Source organism: Anopheles coluzzii, chromosome 2 (genome assembly GCF_943734685.1).
Source record: "Anopheles coluzzii chromosome 2, AcolN3, whole genome shotgun sequence".
Lineage (NCBI taxonomy): Eukaryota > Metazoa > Arthropoda > Insecta > Diptera > Culicidae > Anopheles > Anopheles coluzzii.
Window position 1 is genome coordinate 9,798,668 of NC_064670.1, and position 22,832 is coordinate 9,821,499.

At 41.7% G+C, this 22,832-nt stretch overlaps 1 protein-coding gene across 5 annotated transcripts in view; it reads left to right on the plus strand.

The window, feature by feature from the left end:
- Positions 1–288: 288 nt before the first annotated feature.
- Positions 289–22,832, plus strand: part of LOC120948470 (allatostatin-A receptor-like) — a 62,842-nt gene continuing 40,298 nt past the window's right edge. For all 5 annotated transcript variants that reach the window (XM_049607496.1, XM_049607492.1, XM_049607494.1 and 2 more), the window contains exon 1: positions 289–458. In XM_049607496.1, coding sequence (XP_049463453.1) covers positions 435–458 — 24 coding nt within the window. In that variant the 5' untranslated portion in view covers positions 289–434. The remainder of the gene's footprint in view (positions 459–22,832) is intronic.

The window sequence follows — 22,832 nt, forward strand, 5'->3', positions numbered from 1 at the left end:
AGCTTTACGTGTATGTGAACGCATTTGTGTGTGTGTGTGCGTGTTCACGATTTCATTCATGAAAACGACCACCGTATCAGTGCCATCAAAGCAACCACGAAAGAGCATAACATTCGCTACCAGTTGATATGGAGGATGGAAATGCGTTGCCGTTCCGGAGCGTAAAATGGGGGCCAATCGTGCTGGAACCACCAAGCGCTCTCTCATCGCGCCACGGTTCTCGCTCACCAGGAGAGTTCGAGTCGGTGGCGATGTTTTTCCTCCCGTGCGTACCCACAGTTCGGGTTCAGGGTGGTTTTCCACGACGGGACTGCTTCAGTTCATGGTTGACATCCACTGCTGCTGGTGGTTTCGATTACTTTCAGTGCGAGCGTGATTTCCATCAACCGCGGTGCTAATAGTGGCAGTTCGTAGAGTTCCTCCGTTCAAACGACATGCAAGATGGAGGCAGTAAGTGTGTAAGTGTGCATGAAGTGAAAAGAATAAAAATGAAGCGAAAATTGTATGACAAATGCCTGTGATTGATGGTGCATGGGGAGGTTTGTTTAACTTTCAACCTGTTGCACCTGCTGTTTGATGTGGTCTGGGTGATTCCTTTCGTTATACGTTGAATTTAACATTGAAGCTCGCAAGATGATCGCTAGTAGTCTTTACTTTAATATCGCTCGAAGATAAGATGAGCTGGTCATATGTGTTTGTGTAGTGTTTGGTGAAAGGAAGAGAAACAAACCGAATCGAACCGACAACTCAATCACAATGGTAAGCGAGAACTACACGCTGATGCTGACGGATGCGACGAGTCGGTACAATCTGTCTGCGTTCAGTACCGACGCCGGTCCAACCATGTCGCACGAGGACGAGACGGAAATGTTCGTGAAGGGGTGGTGGGGTGACGGATGAAGGAGCAACCGATATCCTGAGAACAACATGCACACATGCATCTGCAAGCGAATTTAGCTAGACTGAATCCACCTGTCGCTCTCGATCTGCCCTGATGTTTTAGAATTGTGTGGAGTTTCTTGTGTTCTCGTATTTTCTTCGTCTACGTTTTACACCGTTGTCCTGTTTCTTCAATTGTGGAATGATTTGGAAATTTTAAGGTTGTTCTCGTGAGTGTTTAAATGGATACATTCATCAGAAGCTTTTCGTCCACAATTAATCGACGGCTATCTGCTGGCCTCGACAACAACGTGCATAATCATTGAAGGAAAGAAAACGGTGTCTGGTTTTACAATTTTAAAGTGGCAGTGAGTAAGTGGGTCTTTAAACAGCATGGATTAATTATTGGTTAAGTTTCCATCAACAGCTTTCAACACAGCTAATACATAGAAGAACGATTGTCAAGGGCGCCAAGGACGCGTCTAAAGATGCGCAGCACCAGTCGATGATGTCATTAGCAGACAGGTGCCGACTGAACATGCGCAGCACCAGTTCATGATATCCTTGAGCGATGGATGGAAGGACGAGAGAAAGGGTTAAGGAAAATTACCGCAACTTTTCCATCCTACCGTGTGCTGGGTGTGATGCCGTGTGATGAGTTATACGTTTCTTGTACGTCCCAGTTACGGTGGGAATCTTTCATAAGCAATTCCAACCCGTGGTTGCAGCGGGTGCACTAGATCAAAGTCGGAATCAAATCCGACACGTGGGTGTAATGAGTTATGGTCGACCCCTATGATCAGTAGGTACAATAAAGCATACGCGACTCCGAACCGTTGGGGCAGAGCTCCGATCCATTGGCTCCGATCCATTAGGTTTGTATTGACTCGCCCTTCTTCTAGTACAGAGTGTGAGTATGCCGAAACTCATGTGGAAACTGTGAGAACAAAGTTCAATAAAAGCCTATGAAAGTGTGCCTGAAGCAAATTGAAAAGCGTCATTATTACTAGCAATCCGAAAATTCAGGGCAAATAAAACCCACCAGTAAAAATGACCAGTAAAACGAGCCGATTAACCGATTCAAATAATCATTTGAATTGATTTTTTCTCACTTACTTCGTTCGAATGTATGCTAGAATCAAACGTATCGCTTCCTTCTGGCCAGTAAATGCAGCACAACACCTCAGACCAGGTTAGCGATGGAATGCGATGATGGAATATGCGGATTTTTTCTCATACACAAACACTCACACTCACACAAACACACACTCAGACACACACCAAACGCTGGTGGTTGCGTACAGCAGATTTGTTTGTGTTTTATGTCACTGTCAGCCCTCCTGCTGCCATCCATTAATTCGCCAGAAAAACAACACCACTCCTTCACCGCATTGACCGCTGATAACTCGGGATAAGGAAAAGCCGTGATGCCATCTGGCATGGTTGGCTGGCCGAACGTGTCACAATACTTTTCGTGTGTTTTAGGATGCCATAAACCAGCCATTGATTAGCGATGGGAGCTGGAAATAAGGATGCAAGAGCAGAAGGCATGTTACGCTTGTTGCGAATTCTCGGAAAGCAGGGCACGCATTACGAGTGTTTTATCTGGCAGGGGTTTTATCTTATTGACACGGTGTAGTACTTGTATTAGTACTTGAATGAAACAATATACAATGAAAAGAGATAAAATCAAATTAAACATGATGGGTGGTGATGATAAGGATGAGCAAAATGGAAACATTCAGCAGAAAATCAGTAGGACATTTAGCTTCAATGCACTTTCCAACCATAGGATTTGGTTCTGTTCATCAAGGAAACAGGAAGCTTCATATATTTTGTTGAGTTATGTCACGAGTTACGAGTTATGTGCGTCAAGTCACAACGCAGAAGCTCACAGACAATGACAATCCTACTAATTGCCTTCATGCACCAGAACGGATTCAACCGCCAGAAAAATCCAATTATTGGTAATTAATGTTGTTCAATTTGATTGTTCTAACGGTGCGCACATTGCGTCAATATTATTTTTAAAACAACTGCATTTTTTTCATCACTTTTGTGCCAGTCTTACTTTAGCCTCTGATGCCGTGACAGTATTATAAATTTCACTGCCGAGCGCAACATAACTTCCTCTTTGACCTCACCTGTTTTGATGCGTTTGGTATCTGGTGTGATCTTGTCGGAGGTATGTTAATTAGCTGTTTAAATATGTATGCAATATCCTTTTCCACACCGGCTCGTGTTCGGTGAGATTATGCATATTTAAAACAGCAAATTGATCCGTACCAAGTATCGGTGTCGGGCGAAAGTAGTGTTCGATTTCTGGTTTCAACCGCAGTATTTCATTTGGAAGGTGTCAGTGACACAATTCAGATCAATTTATTGAAGTTATTGTAGACCGATTCTTGTTTGGTATACAATTTTATTATTGGTTTATGTTGTTTGGAAGAGAACAATACGAGGGTGATCGAAAAGGCAAAAGGATTCAATTGCTTATTAAATTACAGCCTAAAGAGCATTTATTCCCGTTACTAAGTACCATCAAAAGCTATTCGCTCAACCCTTTTATGTTATTAGAAAGGATCGTTAAGGTGATGAAATTAATGCACCTTCTCCCCGCCGCCCTTTTGGGAAGATGAGAATAAGCTACAGGATGCGGAATGGAAAATTCAATTCCACTTAAGAGCGTCCCACAGAAAAGGAGTTGTATTTTTTCAGTCTGCTGACTGGTACATTTCCCGCAGACGAGGGTGAATGAGACGCCCAAAAAAATAAAGATTGGAAATTTGTGTCTGCAAAAGCTATTGAATCTCCATTCGTCACTTAGCGTGGCGCACAAACACTTTGTTCAATCGATGTGCTATAGGATGTGAACACATTCAAGGGGCGGTTTTTTTTCTCTGCTTCGTTTTTCTCCTCTTAGCCTAATACTTTTACCACGGCCACCGTACTAATGACACTTTCTTTTGCCAGTGTAAAACCCAATTTCTCGTCGGCTAATGGCATTCTATGCTCGTGTTTTTAATGCGAGTCGAATCAACAACGTTTGTTTTTTTTTCGTTGATTTGATGTATTTAGCGATGCTGCAGGCCCTGCTGCTTGCGTCTAATGTTGTTAGTCCTAGTACGAAACGAATTTCCCTGCACGAAGTCGCTGCCTCGCTGTGTTCCCGCCAAAAATAATGTACACACACGTGTTACATTCGAGTTCGAGCTCCAAGATCAAAGACTCCCCAGTTTCCAGGATACGTGTGCTTTGCCGAGGCTAAGGAACGCATGGCTCGAGTGTGCGTGTGTGCAGAGAGCTTTTCCTCCACGGGCGGCAACCCAATTAGTTCTGGCTGGCAAACGCAAAAAGACTGCTTGTACACACTTGCGCACACACAGCGTGAAGAAGGCACAAATATGGCATGACGAAAAGATGTTGTGCGATTTTGGCATGCCTGGAAAGGGAAGCAACCATGTACGCTGTAGGAGTCCTATTTTTAATTCAATCCCATCGCCTATCGATCTGTGCACTCTCTGCCTGATGAGCCATTTGCGCAATTGGTATGCTTCGACGCAGTGCTTCGCTTTCGTTTATCCAGCTCGCGCGAAATGAACTCGTTCGCAACAAGTGAATTGAATTTGGTTCGAGCTTCAACGGTGACATTTTCTGTGATTTTTTTAGTTGATAAAACGTGAGCGCAAATGCACACATCGTTGAACACCTGAAGCGCATGGGGAGTGGAGTTGTTTCTGAGGAACACACCGGCACCATTAGTCGCTCAAGTGTTAATGGGATTTTATTTTGTCGCTGGAAGCTATGTCACATGAGAATGGAGGAAACACAGACAACAATAGGACGAGAGTGAGAAAAAAAATCCACTGGCTATTTGTACAAGGAAAACAGAAACACAAACACCGGGCGCATCGATGCTCGCGAGCTTTGTTCGGTTCAATCAGATCCATCAATGGTGATATCTTAATGGAAATTGCATTTACTAGATTGCACTCACTTTTTCTCTCGGCTCTTGTATTGCTGCATAGTCTCTTTGTGTGTGTGACTGTGTGAAGTATACTTTCCATACCTCTCGAGGGCAAACTTGCTCGATTCAAGCACCTTGCACATGCATCCTTGGCATGGTGGTAAAGAAACAGAAAGAAAAGCAGCAGCAGCAGCAGCAGCAGCAGGTCGCCTGACTCACCGTTTGTTTTGCTGCCGTTGTATCAATAAACGGCTTCTTCTCTTGGCTGGATGCTCTCAGGAATGAGTAAACAATGCAAATTAAACGTTCAGTGCGCTGCGGACGGACTCGGCTTGCGAAATGCAATTTATCCAATGGCGGGCGAGAGAGCGATCTTGCACCATCCCGTATGGTGAATATGGAATAGTTGAGGTATGGCATTTGATGCAAATTGTTTGCATAAACCGACAGTTTGCTGGCTGGATTTGCATTGAGAAAGTGCAGGCGCGTAAATGCATGGGGAAAGGTGTGGTGTAGTGTGCTAGTGCCGCTGGAAATGGCATGGCGAGCATGCCGCACTTGTTTGGTGGTACGTTTCATCTGTCAGTCGTTTTGACAGCGTTGAAATTAGTAGTATGGGCTTGGAACCGTATGCCCTTTGGAGTGAAATGGTCACTCAAGGTAGCGATTTACTAAACTACAATACTCCAATATCTGGATGCGTTGATGATGTTGGCCTATAGCAGGATAGGCTAGGTCCTTCGTACTAGGAGCAAGATTAATAAAGGGTATGATCCCATGACGGGCATTTCGTGCGAGTTGAAGGCTATAATCCAGGAATGGTATTGAATTATTGAACAATGAACAAAATCGAAATTTAACTATGATCCCCTTCCCGGCACTATCAAAACGAAATCTGCCCAAAACCTCATCTGACTTTGAATCATTAAGGCTGGGTGACATTGTTCGTACACGCTAGTATTTCGCTAGAATATTCCGGCACGAATATTGGTTTGATGAAATTATGTCGACATTCGCCTGTTACCAGTCAATCATAATTAACATAATCCACCATCTTCCACCAATTGGACTTTGTTCGCATACCCATGCAGATAAGAGGAAAAGAGCAGGCACAAGAAATTTGTCAACACCGGGGCCCCAGATAAGCAGCATCAACAGCGTAAGCTTCCGGCCGGCTCAGTGTGCGCAGGTGCGAGAAGAAAGCAAGGCAGATGGACAGACAGGTACACTCTTAAATCCCTGCCAAGAAACATCAACGACAACAACAAATCGACCACCCCATCTTAAACGAGAAGTTCGTTGAAAAATCGTTTACATCCTGCACCGGCCGGCTATTGTTCGATGCACGAATACTAATTAGCTGTCTAATTTGTCGGAGGAGGGGGGTTGGAAAAGGCACCTTCTTCCAATGAGCTTACATCACCAGCGATTAGGAGCAAGAGACAGCAGGGAACGTAACAGAAGAAGTAAAAGAGCACACGAAAAGTGTATCTATTCAAATGGCACTGTGTTCAGTGGTTCATTTTCTTGGCCGACAAATGTTAATTACCGCGCGGCATCGCCGATGGTTCCAGCCTCAAGTAAGCGTAACGGTTATAATCAGATTTTAATGGCTTTTTCCGATGGAATCTGCTTTTAGATCAAAGCCAATTGTTCGTAGAGTCTTCGTGTGCTCAACGGAAAGGCTTAAACGCCGAAGTGGGCAGATTGTGGGCGGGAAGACCATTCCTATATCATCTAGCCCCCTAACGAACCGAAACGGCGAAGCGGTCGAGCGCAGGTCGAAGGATTGTGGAATGATAATTGCCATTGCCGAAAACTGTCAGCACCGCACGTTCGGTCGAGCGTTAAGCAGCCTGAAGAAGCCATTTACCTTGAAGAGTTTTGCACAATAACTTTTTCAAAGAATTGAGGTGAGGGATGGGTTACTCTATGGGTGACTCGATCGAACGCTTAGAATGGTTTACTATCCCCATCCTTGTTTAAGCTTCCCTGTAGCAGCAACTGAGCTTTCAGACCATCAAAGCCGACGCGCAAAACATGCCTGAATTTTCTGCCCAATTGTTTGCGAAAAGGTTACAGTTTGAATCGATTCTAGTGCGTCAATGATACCGAATGATTGGGTTAGCATTGGCAGGGTTTTCAATTTTTGAAGATTTGTTTTGTGTGGGCAGATACAGTGTTGCAAGCCTGATAGTCTTGAAAAGGAGATTCATTGAATCCTTAATTTATGATCTCGATCATAATATTGCATCTAACTGAAACATACTAATACCTACCTCGCTATTAGTGAGCCAGTGCCACAAAAGGTTACCGATTTACAAACCGAAAAGAGCGAATAGCGTCCCAAATCATCTTAAACGGTTTCTCCAAGATATACATCATCAAGGCGATACATCAAGGCGACATGGTACGCCAACCGCTCGCAACCTAAGCCTGAGCGGAAGGAGAAACGGCCTTGCAGGACAATTCGCCGGTTTTAATCGCATTAAGATGCTTCATCGCGCGATCCATCCAAAAGCTTTTCGAACCCTTGGGAAGCCACGAGGCAAGGTTCTACGAAATAATATCATTCAAAAAGGGAAGGTCAAACTCCCGAAAAAAATCCTCACGGCCCAGCAAAATGTCGGCAACAGTTTCACAATTCCGTTCGTCCAACACGAGCCTGGGATCGTTCGAACACTTTGAAGGCTTGCGCTTTTTACATCTCGTGGGCCGGGAAATTGTTATATCGAGCCCCGTATTTATATCATCCACCAACGGACTGTGCAAGCTTGGGCCTGCGTAATGCCTAATGTTGCTGAAAGTGAAGCAGTGCCGAAAACAAAATGATAATAATAAAACGTTGTACCACTGGCCGACCTTGGATATGTTCGGGTTGGTATTTGCTTGTGTGTGTGAGTGTGCATGCTTTTCTCTTCTTTTCAGTGAGCTTTTACTGCCCTAATGCCTTCCGGCGTCAGGATGTACCATTTTCTCGGATCGTGTCGCCATTTATTTTTGTTGCTCGCCGAGATGCAATTCAAAGAGACTCCTCCTACCCTCCCCCCTTGTCAATAGACAAGCACTGTTCTGTCGCGAATGACCAACTGAATAGAATCTGGAATGAATAAACAGAACGAAGAAGATAAAGAAAAAGACAAGAAAGCCCAAACTCCTGTAGTCGTGGAGCCAAAAATCTTAAATTCGGCGAACGTTTTCTACACGGAATTGGCGTTCATCCGCCAGTGCCGAAACTTCCAATTATTCTGCTCACATTTTGGTAAATTTACTCCTCACACACACCAGTTGACCCTCGGTGGAGACCATATTTTTTGCTCCCTCCCACTGTTGTTTGGTGGCACGTGATAAAAATGGCGGAAAAGAACGCTGAACTGCGTGCGTGGGTCGGAGGCGTGGGTAAGCAAAGTTTGAATTAATTTACGCCGCTTGCCGCCCGTCACGGGGACCGTCTGCAAGATATGCGCATGAGTTTGTTTATATTGGTGCGAATTATTAACGTATATGCTTTGAACTCGTTGATCTTGCCTGGCTGGATGTTTTATTTTTCTTCGTCTTCCCTGCTCTGGTGCGGGAGACGAAGAAGGACCTTAAAATATATTACCCACGCGAAGCTGCTGATAACGACCACTTTCCGGTAGGCCCTACTCTCGCTCACTCTCTCATTGGCTCTCTCCCTGGGTACAATTAATATCGGCAAGTAGAAACTTAAACACTTTGCTACACGCTCTAAGTAATTCTGGGCAGTATGTTTCCCTTCGCTCAGCCGGAAGCTGAGAAAACTTGTCGAATAATTAGGTTCCCTTTTTCCAGTGTTTTTCTTCCCTCTTACCGCGCGTAGCCATGCTTCTGTTGCTGGCTCTCTCGGTATCTCTCTCTGCTCTGTAGGATTTGCATCATCTTACCATTAGCCGGATGTTTGTCTTTTCGTATGGAAGGATGGGGAAAGGGGCCGACGGTTGAATTATCTTGGCATCGACAACTGGACAAACTTCTTCTCCGTCCCACGGGTGGGGAGGAATCTGTGCTTAAACTCTCCTTCCCTCTACCGGACGGAGGCGGAAATCATTATTCTCGGTCTGTTGCCTTTCCCGAATTGCTTCGGAATCAAGTTCTTTTTTTGGTCGGGCAATTTCCGCTCAGAAAGTGTACCGGGAGAGAAGCAGGGAAGGAATAGAGCCTGGGGTGTATGGCTTAGCTGGATTTTGGCTTAGCCGATCGCGTGAAGCCTTGGGAATGGTATAATGAAATAATAATTCTTAATTCGCCCTGACGAACCGGCATTTCTGCTTCGTTTGAGTTGTTTTCAAGGCTCATGTTCGGCCTCCAATGACATTGTTCATGCTTGAGCGAGTGTTGTGACGAGGCAGTGTTGATGGTTTCGGTATCGCGTCCAGACGCCAGTAACCTACGCACGATCGAGTTCGAGTGAAAATGCGCTGCCACATTGGCTCCTGAGCTTGTTAGCTTCTGCTGCTCGTCTGCTGGAAAGGAAATCAATACACCCGACATACATGGCAATCCGGGCTCACGATGGTTCACTCTCACCCACTTCCAAGATAGTACCAATTTCTGTTTCATTTCCTTGAACCGTCTAGCGGCAGATGTGTCTGCCGAATGGCTGTTTGTGGGCTTTTTTTACCAATTTATCCATTGCGATTGTTTCCTTACTTCCACACGTGCTCTCCTGCCGATTGATATGTAAGGCTAGCAGTAAGCAAATAATTTAATCAGCTTCCCTTCGTAGTGCGTGTGTCAGTGCGTGTGTGTGTATGGCAGTACGCGTTACTTTCACAACCGGAGTGAGTTATTATTTGCTCAGCATCCATAAATCTCCATTATTGCCGACGCCGGTTGTTTCAGTGCACTGGTTACTGGCCGTTAGTTTTCTAATCGGTGTGATTTATTCGCTTCATCGATTGCATCTGACATGGTTTGACAGAGTGGCGTGGAAGGAGGATAAAAGTCCGGCGATACTCCGGAAATTGGGCAATTTTTGAGCGGCGCCGCTATGCGAAGACTGGGTGGCGTTGGCTTTGACTGCGTTTGCTACAGATAAACAAATAAATAATCACCTTCAATCAATCACAAACCAGTGTGCGTGTGTGTCGATGTGTTTTGGTAAAAGGCCGAAAATGGCAATCTAGTACCGTTAAATGGTTTGTGTGCAGATTTTAATGATTTGTCATGGTGAAACAAGATGAATTGTTTAATAGTACGCGATTTTATGTTATTATATTTTCGATTGGAGTGTTTGAGCGAAAACAACATTATCTTCCACGGAGAGAGCTAGTTTGATTGGAATCTCTTTAATGAAATGGAAGTAGTGTGAATGTTGAAAAGAAATGTAAATTTTCTTTACCACGAAACAATTTGGAAAATGAACTTTAATGCATCGAACGATAGGTAATTGAATATCCCAATCTATAGACATAATTTCCTGAATCTGTTGTTGAATAAAAATCCTTATTTTCCACGGTTGATAAGCGAATTAACGGAGTCCGAACGGAGTAGTCGAAGGATTTAATATATGTGTTCTCTTTACTTTCTATTTGATGTATAAATCGTATTATTTTAGCATGAAAATGTTGATGTATAGTAAACTTAGTTTAAAAGTCATACTATCAAATGTTTCTAAATTTGTTGCTAAATTATACGGTTTTAAGATGTTTGATAGAAAACTCTGCTATGGGCACACTGAAGCTGCTTTTTTGTAAAAAAAAACTACATAATTACCATCATTATCATCATTTGTAAACATTTTTGCAAGTCATACATCCTGCGCCTTAACGACTTCATTGGATCTAGGCTTACCTTAGCAGCACAATCCACATTGAACCTGACTTACCGATAAGAGCCCCTAAGCGAAGGCAGCAGTGAAAATAAAGCGCTGCTTGAATATGAGACGTGCAAATATATAAATAAATAAATTCATTCATCACAGCGACTCACCTTCCAGCGCGATGCTCTACTTTAAAATTTTCAAAGAATTATATTGTCTATGAATGGAATCTTATTCATCTGCATGCCGTCTGTGTCGTCAATTAATTACCTTCAAACCTCCTTCCTATGTCTTTGCATTGTGACTAATGAAGCTGCACAAGTCAACAGACCGAAACTAATCCACAGGGGTATAAAATCGCTTTGAAAGCATGATAGCACGGTAGACGCGCCTGTACGGGATTAAATCCTTTTGTTTTTATTTCATTTAAATTTATTACAAACATCCATTTTAAAACAGATCCTCCTTCTTCTACCCGTAATACCTGAGCCATTGTTGACTTTAGTTTAGTTGTGAGTACGTCTTTTTATGTTGTCGTTACTTTGCTATTTGTTTGGCTGTTCTCTGTTGAACGTTGTTCAAAACGTATCCCTGAGTCCCCGAGGCCCGTACTGATGAAGGTCCGAAATTATTGAAGTGAGATGTACGCTGGCAAATGTGAGTCTCTGATAACATTGTTAATAGTTGAAACGTTTTTGTTGCTGTTGTTTCGCTATTAATTTCCACCATTACAACCCAAGCATGGATGTGTTGGTAGGCAAAAAAAACAATTGCCGTTCCCAAACTTTGCATCCGTCCCATCCCGTGAAGGGATGAAAAGGCCGGTTAGACATGGGGCGTTAAAATTATACCTTGATTTTTTTTGGCCAATAATGTACGAAAAACCGACAAGGACTCGGTTCGGCAGTGTCACCGAGGCTTTGTTTGGTGCCTTTTCCAGTTGTCGAGTGTTTTCAGCCGATTGTGAAAAGAGGAAGCCATTTTTAGTTTTGTTTCCATTTTCCTCTGCAAATAGTAGCGAAGCGAACCGTAATGCCACGGGCACGGGAGGGGTAGTCGTTGAATTAACCTAATTTTTGTGTAGGTTTTTGGGTTTCTCTGGATGTTGTCGAAAGTGGCGGTGGTTGGTTGAGATCCACTGTTTCGGGTCCTTCCTCAAATTGGCCACTTGGGAATCAAAATCGTGCCGTAATCAGCATAACAGCCGGTGAACAACCGTTGCTCGCGTTGGCCTTGACGGCGGCAACCCTTCTCCATTGGGAAGCAGAGGTGCAGGATGGAAGCATTAGAGTGTGTTATGTTTCCACATGAAGGTGCCTCAAGGGTTTGGTTGTATGAGGTTTGAGAACGATGCAGTCAAACAAAAGGATTAGGTTGTGTGGTGGTTATGGCGGAGCATCAAAACAGTTGAGTTCAAAAACAACACGACGTTGTTATTTAAGCTAATAGAACAACAAGTTAGGTAATGAAATAAGCTCTCTTAAAATCGCTTACATATCTGAAAAACATCTCACATTCTCTTTCACTTCAAAGCTTTCGTAGACAATGTGAGCCACCTGCTGCCACGTAAATTGCTCCACAGAATAGATGCGATCGTAGCTTCTCGTTGTGCGCGAGAACGCTTTAGGTTGGATACTCCTTCGTTGGTTCCGCTCGCTAAATCTCCTCGAGCAGGTGCTCCTGCATAAGGCAACGGGTTGGGAGTACACTAAAATACTATTTGTTTTTCCGATTTTGGGGCCCTTTGTGTTTCGTTGTTTGCTTTAAAGCATCGCACGAGCGTGTTGTTTTTGCTGCCTACCGTTTGATGTGCCCAGAAAGTCTTTGCCGAGGGGAAGGGGCTGTAGAAGAGCATAGGAGTGAATTAATTTCGATTGCCGGTTACCGGCACACCCATGCTGCTAGAAAAATGCTTGTGCAAGCGTTACGACCTCGATTACAAGGCAAGGCCCAGGCAAGTTCGAGCAAGACCAGGACTGACAGCGTGGTGCGGGCAATAATGAAAATGCTTTTGGCGTTATTGTTTCACATAATTGAATTCACTTCCAGTGTACAGGCAGTCGGTGGTGGTGGTGGTGACGATGGTATTAAAACCAACTTCCCCATTGCACGGTAGGTGCAAACATATAAAATCGCTATCGACACGAAACTCGCGCTCGAAAGAAACCAGTCAGCGACTTTTGAGTGGCGGTGGTGGTGGATTGCAGGTGGAAGGACTCATTTTTCATCTTCGTATAACCTTATGATTTAATTTTTGTTCTTGCTAGCCGCAATATTACTTCCACCATCTAACGGCATCTCCTCGCTTGGTGCAGTTAATAAAGAAGCTCTTATTTTAATTAAACTCCGCGATTGAAAAGGGGCACAAACTTTCGTAAAACCATACATGGATCGATGTCTTTGACAGCGGCTGCTATCGTATAATGGCTGTCGTAAAATAATTTATCTTACATCCATACACTTTAGCTAACACATTCTCGTTTACGTGTGTATGTGTGGGGAGTCTTTTGTAAAACAGAAATCATATTTTCTACTGGCAATATTGAAGACGGCTAGTGTTCAACGAGGAAGTTCACAACGAGAGGATGGGTGATTATTCTTTGGGCAGGCTCGTTCGTTTGTTCAGGGGGAGGAGAATGGTTGTCTTTGGATTAAACTTATTGTTTGTCATCAGTCGACGTGTTCTAGAAGGAGGTGAAATGAGAAAAGACCATGTGAGGAAGGTGATAATACGTAGCAGTGGAATGGAACGGAATGTGGTCATGATGAATGTATCTTCAAAGATCATCGACCAGAACCAGGGAACGGAAGTGGTGTGTGTGTCTGTGTATGGTTAATTACATAAAACATATAAAACATCTTTCTTTTTCAATCACTTGTTGGGCAAGCTTTTGCAACAAATCTGTTTCCATCTGCCATGATGAACAAGTGCTAAAACGCCTTTCTCTCCATGATTGGGAGGAGGAGAAGAATGTATAAACATTTCTACACGTTTCATGTACACAAACACACACACACTTTCACAGCCACAAAACTATCCTTCTGATCGTCCCGCCGGTGACAGCAAATTGAATGACACTCACTCAAGCAGCTCGTCATTGTGGACGGTGTGGACGCTCGGTAGGTTACACGTGCAAGTGTGAATTTGTATGCGGGAGTGTATGCTTATCATGTATGGAGTGTAGCGCATCGTCTCTACGGGAACCTAGTCGAACAAACACACAATTCTTCTTATGCCACCGGGAAGTAGCAGGTTGTTGATTTATGAAGTGACGCCGTTGAGGCAGAGTGAAGCAGAAACGCTCTTGTCTGCCTGCCTGCCTGCCTGCCTGCCTGCCTGTCCATAAACTTCATCAACAGTCCAAACATCTTCCCAGAACGTGACCTCGAGCGTTTTGCCGAAACTTTAGATACTGGTACTTTGTGGGTGTCCCCATCAAGACTGCCTGATGCATTGACGTCAAGCTGGCCCCGCGTTGCCTAGTTCTGCTTATGCAGCAATGCTGTGCAGCATACAAACTCCCTGCGAAAAGTTCAACCTGGAAAATGTATGCACTTATTTTGGTAGTATGTACGCGCAACAAGGTAGAAAACATTGAAATATTTTCTTTCAATAATGCACAGAAAGTGTTGAACAGAATCCGGTGAGAAGAAAGATTATTTATGGTGCTTTTGCTACCGTTTGGTTGGGAGAACTTTTTTTCTTCTTAACAAAATATTTAACACCGAGCTAATATTAAAAATTGAAAACAAACGGCATAGGTTTGCGAGCACCGAAGGCAGCCGGAATCGAATCGGGAAGAAGCATTTGGTGCATTATTAATGACCGTGAGAGTAGTCGGCACAAAGTTTCAAGCAATCGAGATCCGTGTATTGATCCTTGATGGCTTTTCCCGTTTCTATATCGACTCACCTTCCGGCAGTTTGTCTATTCACTTTTTTTATTTTCATGATAAACCATTTCCCTGTGATAGCACGGGGTCGCACGGTGTTTGGGGGAAAAAAGGTAACGTAGGCATGGTGCGGAAGCCACTCGTTTCGATAGCATTAGGAAAAGCAAATATTTTTCACAATTTTCCTCGAAATGGGTCGAATGTTGCAAACGTTTGGCTATAAGTGTGTGTGTTTGTGTACGCTTTAACAAGCTAGAACGATATTGAATTTTGAGATAGAGAGAAAGAGAGAATGATACAGAGAGACAAAAGACGAGAGTACCGGAAAATGGAACAAAAAAGTACACAGTTAATCGTTTCCCATCGATTGGCCATCAATCATTTAGGTGAAAGGCGAGAGAAATTTTGTGGATGCGATACAAAATCACCTGGAAAAAAGGGAAGAAACCCCTCACGGTCGATAAAACCAACCCCAGATAATGAGTTTTCTGATACGCTCAACGATACGTGTGAAGCAATCAACCTGAGCTTAATTGATGTAGTTAATACTAGCGAGGCCACGTTTTGAGGCCACGTAGCGTAGATTGATAAAAGTTTTTTTTGTGTTTTAATAAGTATGTTATGTTTCATTTTTCTAACAGTATATTTCAATTTAAAAGTTTGCTCTCAAACAGTTTCACCTACTTTCTCGCATATACTATAAAATGAGTCAAAAACACCATCACCATGCGCTTTCGGCGAAAAGTTTCCCTCATAACTGATAAGTACGGAGAAATGCGTTTCACCTTTTGATGTGACGTGCCCGAAAATTGAAACGTAGAAAAATCTAACAAAAGCATAGCGTGCGTCAAAAGCTTGTTAGTCGGAGTCATAACTTGAATACGAAGCCCACGACCCGGAAGTTACCTAGCAACGGGAAAAGATGAAGTTGGAGCTCATCGGGCGACAACATGTGCTATTTTCTGACGCTTTCTGCAATTTTTATTCTTTTCTTTCGTTCCGAGCTGGCACTGTCGTTAACTGGATTCGCCCCGGCGTCCGTGACCCAGTGCGGAGTTGATGAAGTTTTACACTTTCCTGTGAAGCGGGTAAAATGCAGGATGGAATGGCGAGTCGGGTCCCCTCGGTATTGACTTACACTCTGCGGGGTTGCCCTAGGCAGACATGCTGACGCGAGCAGGATGAGCGTCATCGTGTGCGAGTAATCAGACACCCTTCACACACGCTCTCGATCTCGTTCCCGCTCTTTCTGTGTCTCTTTCTTGCATTATACTGGGTGTGTCGGCGTTGGGGTCAGAGAACACACCACGATAAGTCTGTCGTCAATCGGGTGGAAGAAGATATAGCGTTCGATATGCGGAAGCCGATGATGCTTGATATCTACACTGCATGAGAGAAAAAGAGACCAAGAGTGAGAGAGAGGTAGGAAAAACTAGGTCAACAAAACAGGATGCAGGATACGGATATAGTGATGGTTGCATTTTTCAAAACCAGACCCCAATCCAATACCTTCTCTAGCATTATTATCTGGATGAGTTGCATTTTCTGGCGCAGAAAGCGAAAAAAAGAAGAGAAACCCTGTCAGGAAAAACTCTGAAATAAATTTATAATTCATTTGGTGGAAATTTAAAAACGGTCGTGCACCAAAACCGAGCGTAATAGTCATCCAAAACCGTTGATTCGTTTGGTCGGGTCGGTTCGGGAAGGTTCCAATAAAGTAGTTATGTATTTCCAATTTGCAACATTCCCCCAACCGAATTGAATTGCGACGAATCAGTCGCTACTGCCGCGATGTGGGAAGAAGGGTAGTGAAACGTCCATTTTTCAACGCAAATAAATGATGTTTGGCTTGCCCTGCGTTAAACGGTCGCAAACGTGATTTTTGCTATTTGAGCCATTCTCCAGCTCGTGATCGGATCATTGAACGAAGGAAAATTTTCGTTTTGACCAGCAAGCAGTATGCAAGCAACCAAGCAAAGATAATAATAGAAGCAAAAAACACAAACAGCACAAACAACAAAAAAGGCAGATCTCTCGCCCCAATCGCCTGAACTTTGCCCGGAACCGGCGAGGACAGTGTGCGTGGATTGAATGACCCCTGTGGGTGTTGCGCCCCGTTGGTCGAAGTTATTTGAATATTAGAGCCATTTTCTGAGTAATGAATTTTCGTCTACCACGCACCAGGAGCGCACCAACACGAAACAAAAGGGCCTCGGTTGAGTAAATGTGGCGTGTGAGGTTTTGTGAGGAGAAGTCTTTCTGTTTTTGCTTTATCTTTGGCATTGGATCTGGCACAGCCTCTCGTTTAATAGGGAAAAGTAGAAAAAAGTGCTCCAATTGCTGTTTGGAGTAAGTTTTGGTTAAAGTTGGCATTACATCAAATGAACATTCGCGTTGTTTCCAACAGTCTTTTGTTTGATTGCTGCACGTGAAAAGGCTATTAAACTTTGGCTCATGTTTAGCCTTCATAATGAAACGCACCGTTTATATCGCAGACAAAAAAAAGACGGATGGATGTTTCTAATCGACAAAATCCATACTTCAATGAAGAAATAGTTTTGAATCGTTGCTTGCTGCTTCAGTGCACGATAAGTACTTTCGAGAGGCTCAATATTTGCTCGGTAGGTTCGAGCTCATAAAGCATTATGATATTGAAATTGAAAAAGTCATGTCTTTTGTCATCCGAATGCTTCAACGGGTCCTACTGAAGTAGGCGTTTGGGCAAGCTTTTTCAAGCAGCTAAAACGAGCCATTTGAATTACATCGCTATGACAAATTCCTATCGCAATGTCAACACACAATCGCCAGAAACACATATTCAAAATTTATGATGATTTACTTGTACTCAAACCCATTCGAAGGTCTCTCACACAGTCACACACACGCAGACGCTTCCCGGGCTGCCAAAAAACCCCGTTGGTTCGCTCGTCGTCAACAACCGGCTGTCATTGCGTATTATCTCAATACTCTGTCAGCGTGCATGACGATATGCCGGCAATGCTTGGCCGAAGCTTTTCTGTGCTTTCCCAAGTGACATCGGGAAAATTATTGCCCTCTTTCCCCTCCACAGATCATTTCGAACGATGGGTTGTGGGATTTCGATTTAACGGATCAAAACCAAATCCCCTTTTGATATGTTGTTCCCCACATCAAACATCAAAGCGATCCTTTTCCGAAAAGGGGAAATGTGAAATGAGTTTTCCTAAACGTCTTGTGCGCTTTGCCATCGCTGTGTTTGTGTGTGTTTGTCTTGTGCATATTTTATTTTGATAGCTCTGTCTCCCACCCTTAAACAATCCAATACTACAGCGCACTTATCTGGCTTTCTCGTTCCTCTCCCACATCCGTCTCTTGAAACATTTTACGGTCTATCTTGGGGCAATCAAATGCAGAGCTTTCGGTAAGATTGTTTCGGTCGTTTTCCTGTTTTTAATTTGTCCACGAACAAATCTACGACGATATCTCAAAGGGTCTAATGCGCCACAACAACGACGTTCGCGATGTCGAATGTAAATGCAAACGCACGGCAGCGTGTAATAGGAAATACAGGACCGAGGCTAATGTTTGCTTGCTGTTTTTTATGGGGGACACCCCTTAAGCAACAAGGCGTGTGAGGGATTAGATGAGGAGGTGGCTGGAGAGCTTTTTGAAGACGCCGGTTGCAGTCTTTAGCGGCGCTCCCACGATGAGCAAGCAAAGATAATGGTGGTACCATTCTGAAGAAATCGTCAATCTTTTCCCATTATTTTTTGTGCGTGTTGTTATATCCGTTCAAGTGTAGCGGGTACTGTGCGCTTAAGAAAAGATTGCACAGCAAACAACAATCAACAATCTGGAACGCTTTCAAACGAAAGGCACATGACTGTTAATCGTAATCGGAAAGGCAAGATTAAGGCGTAGCGCTTCATTGTGCTTGAGTTACGCAAATACTAGATGCGAGGGTCTAAGAAATGCTTACGCCCCACGATGAAAAAAATGCTACAACAACAAAAAAGTACATTTATCATATTTGAAGCATTAATTCTAGACTTTCAACTGTGCGCACTCATTAGCTTAATGAATTTTTTTTATAAAACAAAGAACAGTTTATTCACACTTATAACAAAAAATTCTTATTCGCTAGCTTAAATCTATAATAATTCTTGTTTAACATATTATGTTTTTCAATTGATTTTTGCCTATGCTATTGGTGAAATTCTCTTTGTAAATAAATATTAAATAATTGATAAATAATGACATAATTTTAGCTCTTTTTTCTTTTTTTATATTATTCATATCTGGTTTAATAAGTTCATGAAAATTTGGTTTTATATGCAACTCGTCCTTCACTATTTGTGTAAACAATATCCATATGTTTTTAATATTTTTACAATCTTTAAATTTATGCTCGAGATCTTCGATATTTCCACATTTCTCACAGTTCGGGTTTGTTTTCATTCCGAATTTAAATTTAATTTCTTCTGTCATAATTTTTTCATTTACCAAAAGATAATAGTAGCTTCGTTGTTTTGAATTCATTTTGTTATTATTAATATTACGCCATATCTTGTTCCAATGCAGTGATGGTGTTTTAGATTGAATATGTGGTAGAGGAAGCGAATCCGTAACTTTTTTGTAAATTTCTTTTGCTGAAGGATTATTTTTATATCTATCATTTAAATAGGCTAGTTCAGTTCTTATTGGCACTAAACAAGGATAGAATGATGGAAGATCTTTAATGTTAGGTGGATTTTCTATTTGATTCAAGAAGCTTTTTGTAAATGGCATGTGTTGTTTTTCAATTAGGTGTCGGTTGATCAATAATGTTTTAAGTTTGAGTTCTGGTATTAGCAAGTTAAGACCTCCCTTGGCTTTGTTTAGAGCAAGTTGTTGCATTTTTACTCTTGGCCCTCCATTTGACCATATGAATATTCCCAGATAGAATGTAAGCCTCCCAAGATGGTATTTGCTTATTGTCATAACTGATCCAATGTACCACAATTTCGATGTTAGGAAAGTATTGGCTAGTATAACCCGTTGCTGAATGTTGAGCTCCCTCATTCTGTGCTGTCTTACTAATTGAGCAAACTTATGTGTTGTCGCTTCCCAATTCAATTTCATCGTCAAACGAAATGAGTTTGTGAATAGAATCCCTAAGATTTTGATTTTTTCTCTGTTTTCAATCCATTCTGTGTTGATTCTATTTTGATTATTGACTACTCCTATGTCCATTGCCAGGGATTTGTTTGTGTTAAGCTTTGCTCCTGACTCAGTTTCGTATTCCTCGAATGCTTTTTTTATGTTGAATATTTTATTAAGATCCGTTGTGATAATAGAAATGTCATCTGCATAACAGTTGACTAGATCATTCTGACTGTTGCATATGTTTTCTAATTTGCATAGAAGCGGGTGTATATACAAGGTAAATAAATGAATTGCCATGGGGTCTCCTTGCCTTACCGATCTTTTTATATGAAGTTTTTCTTGGAGGGATCCATTTATGTACAATCTTGAATAAGATACTGAGTAAATTTTTTTGATGAGCGTTATAAAGTTTTCTTTAAATCCAATTGCCGTCAAGGTTTTATACAAATATGTATGGTCGACTCGATCAAATGCCTTTTCCATGTCAAAAGAGATGAGTTTTCCTGCTATTTTCTTTTCCTTGAGGTTCATAATTCTATCTTTAATCGAAAGAAGTGCCTGAAAGATATTGTTTTTTCCGTTGCCACATTTCTGAGAAGATGTTAGGATATTGTGTGTGTCAAGGATATTTTTCATTCTGAATTTCAAAATTCGACTAAAAATCTTATAATCTGCGTTGAGCAGTGTTATAGGCCTCCAATTTTCGATTTCGAAGGTATTATTATCTTTTGGTATTAAAACAATTATTCCTTCAACAAATTCGGGTGGAATATCATTATCAAGAGCTTCATTGATTATAAGATTAAGTTCCTTATGAATAATATCAAAAAATGTTTCATAGAACTCATATGGTAAACCATCTAATCCTGGACTACGATTTTTAGTTGCTGTTCGAATGGTATGAAATATTTCTACAGTTTCAATTTCTTTTGTTAGATCATTATTGAGCTCACATGCCTCAGGTATTTTTCTGGGAATAATTGGAGTTGAATTTAAACAATTATCGTTGCCTGAAAAGAGTAGCTTGAATTTTTCCTGAATGGCGTCGAGTATCTCTTTTTCGTTTTCTAATGTTCGATTATTTAAACGGAGTTTTTTAATGAAATTACGATTTTTCCTTCGTTTAAATAGATGAAAAGTAGACATTGGTTCTCCTGCAATGTAGTTATTGTTTTCTTTGATAAAGTTTTGTGTCAGTTTCCTTTGTAGTGTAAGCATTTCAGCTTTTAAACGATTTATAGTTATTTTTTCATCAGGATTATTTACAAGCTTCGAATATGATTCATTTAATCTAGATTGTAACCTATCATGCGTTTGATTATATTCTTTGTAATGCATTTTAGTTTTCCATAGGAAAAAACTTTTGATTTTTGGTTTTGCATATTTTATCCACCATGTTAACCAGTTTCCATAGTGTTTTTTTTGCCTGGTCCATCTTATCCAGTTTTCTTTGAATTCGTTTTGAATTTCTTGTGTTGTAATATATTTCCTATATGACCATAGCTTTTACCTTGTTATTATTTGTTGATTATTATTTGGCAGTGCTAATCGTATGACATAAGCACGGTGATCGCTAAACGAAACGCTGTGAATGTCAACCGAGCGGAGATTTTCTTTTAGATTACGTGATATATAGATCCTATCTATACGTGAAGCAGAGTTTGAAGTAATGTAAGTAAATTCTGGATCGTTTTTTAACAAATTCCAAGTATCTACTAAATTCAAATTATCAATTGCATTACGTAATGCTGGGCTATAGTTCGAGGTTCCAAGTGCATCTTTTTTATCAATAATGCAGTTGAAATCTCCTACAATAATTATATTTTCAACGGGATGTCTTAAGTGATATGCTAACGACTGTTGAAAGAAACGTTCTCTTTGTATTCTGTTTTGGCTACCAGATGGTGCGTAGATATTAATTAGTTTTGTTCTGCCAAAGCATAGGGATATAATTCTCCCGTCTAAACTTTTTTCTACATGGGTAAATGAAATGTCTTGCTTCAAAGCTATTGCAGTCCCTCTTTGTCGTTCATCTATGTTTGTTATTAATTCATAGCCTTGAATTATTTCCAATGACGAATCATTGACCTCTTGCATGCATATTATATCTAAATCTAGCTTTTTTACTGTGGCTATAAGAGCGTCTGTTTTGGTTGTGTTAGATATATTGCAGATATTGATACTTCCTATACGATAGGATTTTTTGAATTCTGTTATGTTTGAATGTGTAGTGGTGTTGGCCATTTCGAAATTATCTTTTACTTTGCGATGTGTCGAATCGTTTTTTTTTCAGCTGTGTTAGTAATTATAATTTATCGAGATTGTCTCCTACCTTTTGTAATTTTGTCTTCAGCCGATTTCGTATACCTCGTTCGCCATCGTTTCGATTCTACCGTTATAAAGTCAGTCAGTTTTTTTTCAGCTTGTCTTTTCACCGAAGGCGATCGTGACCTGTACCCCTTATTGGTCTCCAAATTAACCGCTGTCTCTGTGACGGTGCTGTTATCGTTCGTCATTGCATCAGTTGTCGAATGTAAATGCAAACGCACGGCAGCGTGTAATAGGAAATACAGGACCGAGGCTAATGTTTGCTTGCTGTTTTTTATGGGGGACACCCCTTAAGCAACAAGGCGTGTGAGGGATTAGATGAGGAGGTGGCTGGAGAGCTTTTTGAAGACGCCGGTTGCAGTCTTTAGCGGCGCTCCCACGATGAGCAAGCAAAGATAATGGTGGTACCATTCTGAAGAAATCGTCAATCTTTTCCCATTATTTTTTGTGCGTGTTGTTATATCCGTTCAAGTGTAGCGGGTACTGTGCGCTTAAGAAAAGATTGCACAGCAAACAACAATCAACAATCTGGAACGCTTTCAAACGAAAGGCACATGACTGTTAATCGTAATCGGAAAGGCAAGATTAAGGCGTAGCGCTTCATTGTGCTTGAGTTACGCAAATACTAGATGCGAGGGTCTAAGAAATGCTTACGCCCCACGATGAAAAAAATGCTACAACAACAAAAAAGTACATTTATCATATTTGAAGCATTAATTCTAGACTTTCAACTGTGCGCACTCATTAGCTTAATGAATGGTGGTTCAAATCCATTGAGTCACTAATTAAAAGTCTAGTCATTAAAATAGAAGATAATCAGAATAATGTTGTGGCCTATTTATGTTTATGAAAACGTATT